Below are 5,371 nucleotides of genomic sequence, written 5' to 3' on the forward strand. Positions count from 1 at the left end.
TTGAGGTTGTCCTAGAGTTTTCTTCATAAAAACATGGAAGCGCTGTGCTCTGGTAATAACATACTGAGGTTGTCCTTAAAGCAGGCAACCTGCTTCGGGGAAGGAAATTTGTACAGCCTATGTTAGGGGAAAATGGGACTTGCACTTCATTAGACTACAGAGATCACGTGTTTGAAGCTTTTGGATCAGCAGATTCAGGAGAAGACCTCCCGCCATTTCTTTATCATTATTTTAAAATGTTTTAATCTAGACACCTGTCCTTCTCACTTGGGTCCTCTACCTGTTTGCACAGTGGTCAACCCTACCTGTGTCCGCTGCCGGCCGCTGACTCCAGAGGGCAAGCAGAGACCTCAGGGCGCAGACTTCATGAGGTTCCTGCCCATGTTCCTCTCCGACAACCCGAACCCCAAGTGTGGCAAAGGGTAAGGGAGGCTGAGCCGTTCAACTGCACGCCAGAGTCCCCTGTCATGTACGCTGGGAAGCTGGGGGTGGGGGAGGGGCTGGGTGGGCATGGTGGGCAGGAAGGCCCTATTTTCTGCCATGTGCCACCCTGTGCCCACCCTTCTGTGAAAGCAGAGAAACCAAACCGCCTTTGAAGAAAATTCGTCCTTCCTTACTCTCAGATGATTCTGACTGGTCTGAGCATTCGGTCCCAGGCTCCCCTCTGTGTCCTGGCCCTCCTGGTGGCGCAGAGGACTCTGAGTCCTGTGCAGGCTTCCAGCAGGATGGAATGTGAGGAGGGATGCGGGCATTTCAGGACGTGAAAGGGTCTGTCCAGTTGTGTGTGGGGCACATGAGACCGCAGGTCTGTCCTGGTGATGTTGCCTGGGGTAGAGGTCTCGGTTTTTCTGTCCCCTCTGTGCTTCTTGCCAGCCTGTCTATACATGAGCTCTTGGGCTGCCCCACTTCCCCATCCAGCCAGGCAGAGTTCCCATGGAAACAGGAACTCTGGCCCAGAAATAGCAGAGATGGCTGAGGTCTGGAGTTGGGGGGATTCAGACAGAAGGTGAGGGTTATATTTACATTATAATGGTAAATGCTGGACATCCCTGTTTTTCATTAAGAATACATAATATGACCCGAGTTCCATCAGTCACGTGTCATGTCTGCGTTTTGGGACCTAGGCTAGCTACCGTGGGAGAACTGTCCCCCAAAACAAAGTAGGAATGAACCTTCCATCTTGATCTCCCTGCAGACTGAACACTCAGCCTGCATAAACAAGTCAGAGTGAATGCAGCTCTTTGGAAGGCAACAGCTGCCACTCACAGGGAGTGTCCTTTGCGCCCGAATTGTGCCTGGCACCTCACTGACACTACTGCGTTTACATACAGCCCTGCGAGGAGACGGTGGTGCACCCATTTGCAGATGGCACTGCAGCCGAAATTTAGTAATTTTACCCCGGGGTTCCAGGACTGAGGATGATCTCAGGGCCCCCTGACTCCAGGGCCCCCGTCCCCTCCTGCCCCCTGTTACACAGCATGGCTGGGCACACACTCTGTGAAAAAACACATTAGCAGAGTAGAGCCAGCTACAGAAACGAGCAGCTGCGTGCAAAGAAACTAAAGCAGCAAAGTGTGGGAAAGTGTAAGCCAGACCTTCCTCTTTCCTATTTGAGGGCTTCCCTGTCCCTGAAATTGACAGCTGGTCTGACCCGAGCCCAGGGTCAGGTGATCCCACTAAGCTTGGTTGCCCAGATCCTGCAGGTGCAGCATGAGGTGTGGCCTCTGACACCGCTGTCTTGTCACAGGGGACACGCTGCCTACAGCGCAGCCGTCAACATCCTGGACAACGGCACGAGGGTGGGAGCCACGTACTTCATGACCTACCACACGGTGCTGCAGACCTCGGCTGACTTCATCGATGCCATGGAGAAGGCCCGCCTCATCGCCAGCAACATCACCAGGACCATGAACCAGCAGGGGGGTGATCACCGGGTGTTCCCATACAGGTATGGTGTACACGAGGGTGTCCTGGGGAGCGGCCCCACACACCGGGGCTTCCTTGCTGGTTGGCGGGGGGTGGAAGGGTACAGTGCTGACACTTGGCTTTCCTTCTGACCCTGGCTCCATCCTGAGCTTGGGGGAAGCCTGTCGCTGGATGTGGCGTCTAGGCAAGGAGAGCCGGATTGTGCAGCACCTGCCAAAGTCTGAAGGTGGAGCTCACCCTGCAGAACAGCAGTGGGGTGCGGGGGTGCGGGCGCCTGGGAAGCAGCTCCACAGAGAGGGCCCAGCAAGGCAGGGCTCCCGATGCAGATTACTGGAGATGGCGCCTTTATAAAGAAAATACTGGGACTTCTTTGGTGCTCCAGTGGTTAAGACTTCACAATTCCATTGCAGGGGGCATGTGTTTGATTCCGGGTCAGGGAACTAAGATTCCACATGCCAGAGGGGTGTGGCCAAAAAAATTAAGAAAATATTTTACGAAATACTGAATTTGGAAAATATAGAAAAGTAGGAGAAACAAGTGATTTCCCCACCAACCCCCGGGGTCTCAGTTCAGGGAACCTTGACTTTTTCCTGACAGAAGGCCAGCTTGTTGTCCTGTGGAAGGAGCTCTCAGAGTGGGTGTCCTGACCTCTAGGAGGAGCTGGTTAACTTTTCCAAAATGGCATTATCTCCTCAGGTCCTGCATAGACCCTGTTTGGAAGGGAGTAATCCTCCAGAGAGACCAGGGCTTGTTTTCCCAAAGTACCATGAAATATTCTTTATAGATGAATGCCTGCAAAGTAGAATGGGGGCTTCCCTGATGGCTCTGCAGGTAAAGAAGCCACCTGCAATATAGAAGATGCAGGAGACACAGGTTCGATCCCTGGGTCGGGAAGATTCCCTGGAAGAGGGCATGGCAACCCACTCCAGTACTCTTGCCAAGAAAATCCCATGGACAGAGGAGCCTGGTGGGCTACAATCCAGGGGGTCACAAAGAATCAGACATGACTGAGCACTCATAGCATAAAGCAGAATGGATCAGGCACATGAACAAAACCTTTATATAAGATACACGTCTACGAGGCCCTACTTTAGGCATCAGTGGTCAGAGGTCCAGCTGAACTGCCAAAGACGAGTCTTACAAAAACAGCGAAGTTTCCCGTGAGGCCTGCCTCTCAAGGTAGCTTCATTTCGCAGTGGCGGCAGGATGAGTAAAGCTTCCCGGAGAGAGAACGAGCAGTAACAGACCCCTCTCCCCTTCCAGCGTGTTCTACGTCTTCTATGAGCAGTACCTGACCATGATTGACGACACCATCTTCAACCTCAGCGTGTCCCTGGGCGCCATCTTCCTGGTGGCCGTGGTCCTCTTGGGCTGTGAGCTGTGGTCTGCGGTCATCATGTGCGCCACCATCGCCATGATCTTGGTCAACATGTTTGGTGTCATGTGGCTGTGGGGCATCAGCCTGAACGCGGTTTCTCTGGTCAACCTGGTCATGGTGAGTCCTGGGGGAGCGCTCGGCCCTCACTCCTGTGCCACCGATGTGCCTTGTTTCTTGGGGTGAAAGGTCAAGGTCAGCTCTTGCTTTTGGTGCACACGAGCAGTTGGACGTGGTCACGTAACAATTATGGTGTGACCTCACGGTCTGGCTGAAGTACTCTGCCTGCATTATTCTGAAGGGTGAGTTGTTGAAGTATGTAGCCTGATGACAGCAAGATGTTCCATTTCCACTTGGAAAAATTGCCCCTTCTGAATGGAATTTTCTGACCAGGACTTTTTGCCTCTCATGTAGTTACCAGTTGCTTTTTAAGTCTTAAATATATGCACATCTGAAAAAGTATGAACAGAAGCTAGACCAGTGCATGTGCCCTTCAGATAGGAGAAGAACATGCTTCAGGGGGAGTGGCAGTCAGGAGCCCCTGCTAGAGAGATGACAGCGTGCTGCCTGGGTCGGGGCTGCGAGGGCCTTGAGAGGTTGCAGCCGCTTCCCCCAGAGAAGGCCGATCTGCTGGAGGAATCTGGAGGTTCCACGGGCTTCCCAGGACAGCTGATGTGGGTGCCCCAGGGGCTTTGTCTTACAAGTAGAAGGGGCTCTGCTCAGGGCTCCTTGACCCCCCAGGGTGCCCTGGTAACCACAGATCCCCGGGAGGGGGGTGGCTGCCTTTACCACCTTTAACCGGAGCAGAGCAGTCCTCACGGAAACACTTTATTTCAGAGCTGTGGCATCTCCGTGGAGTTCTGTAGCCACATCACGAGGGCCTTCACGGTGAGCACGAAGGGCAGCCGCGTAGAGCGGGCGGAGGAGGCGCTCTCCCACATGGGCAGCTCTGTAAGTACCTCTGAGCAGGCCACCCGGGCAGGGACCTCACCATGAAGGGCCCAGTCAGGCAATTGAGAGCTTCTCAGGAGAAGAAACTTCACCATGCAAAATTCTGAAAACAGAATTTGTTATCTCTGACTCAGCGGCAGTACCTCAGGATTACAAGTTTTCAGGCAATTCAAGAAACTTGCATAGAGTTGTGTCTCGCATAGAGCTCTAGCCTGGAATTCTTTAGGACTGTTCCCTTTGGTGACTCCTTTGCACAGTCTGGCTAAAGCAGGAAAACAGGTTTGATGTGAGAGGCACTGAAAACCCAGGCCCAGCCACGAAAAGCTGGCGAGTGGCCACACTTGGAGCCCAGTGTGGTTTGTGGGTCAGGTTGGCAGAATCTATCTTCTCAAGCTGAGCCAGGACACAGGGCTGGACTGTGAACCAGTTCCTTTCCCACCATAGAAAATACTGTTATAGATGAACAATGAAAAGTGTGCAATAGCATTGTCTAAAAACATAATGTACATACCTTAATTTAAAACTAATGCTCTTGGGAAAATGGTGCTGATAGACTGGCAAGGTTGCTATGGGGTATATGCAGAATACACAGCTTTTATCCTTATTACACCTTTATTTTTTTTCAGATTCATAAGCAGCAGATAAAACAATTTAGGCAGAGCCAAATGCGCTTATCAGTAACTCTGAAAGCTGGGGTTCAGTCCCTCATTACCTTGGACCTTGATGTTTAACAAATCCCTTAGGAGGACGTGTTCAATTATGGCCGGTTGATACAAGTGGTTTCTGAGCCCATCTCTCTTCTCTTAGGTATTCAGTGGAATCACACTAACGAAATTTGGAGGCATTATCGTGTTGGCTTTTGCCAAATCTCAAATTTTCCAGATATTTTACTTCAGGATGTATTTAGCTATGGTCTTACTGGGAGCCACTCATGGACTAATATTCCTCCCTGTCCTACTCAGTTACATAGGTAAGAGCTTTTTGTTTTTAACCTGGTGGGATGGAGGAAGCCTGATAGAAGGGCGGGTACCTTGAAGCTTTCTTCTGAAGTATTTGAACGTACTTACACCAGTGGTCATTTGATAAATATTTATTCTAAGAGAAAAACTCTGATCCTAG

At 51.4% G+C, this 5,371-nt stretch overlaps 1 protein-coding gene across 2 annotated transcripts in view; it reads left to right on the plus strand.

Annotated features, from left to right (window-relative positions):
- NPC1 (NPC intracellular cholesterol transporter 1) overlaps positions 1 to 5,371 on the plus strand; it is a 46,092-nt gene that overhangs the window by 39,488 nt on the left and 1,233 nt on the right. For both annotated transcript variants that reach the window (XM_086372971.1, XM_086372970.1), the window contains exons 20-24: positions 293 to 422; positions 1,748 to 1,948; positions 3,190 to 3,421; positions 4,139 to 4,252; positions 5,060 to 5,222. In XM_086372971.1, coding sequence (XP_086229097.1) covers positions 293 to 422; positions 1,748 to 1,948; positions 3,190 to 3,421; positions 4,139 to 4,252; positions 5,060 to 5,222 — 840 coding nt within the window. The remainder of the gene's footprint in view (positions 1 to 292; positions 423 to 1,747; positions 1,949 to 3,189; positions 3,422 to 4,138; positions 4,253 to 5,059; positions 5,223 to 5,371) is intronic.

This window comes from Bos grunniens, chromosome 24 (genome assembly GCF_055505025.1).
Source record: "Bos grunniens cultivar Pamir isolate PY7600 chromosome 24, Bosgru_T2T1.0, whole genome shotgun sequence".
In the NCBI taxonomy this organism is placed as follows: Eukaryota; Metazoa; Chordata; class Mammalia; order Artiodactyla; family Bovidae; genus Bos; species Bos grunniens.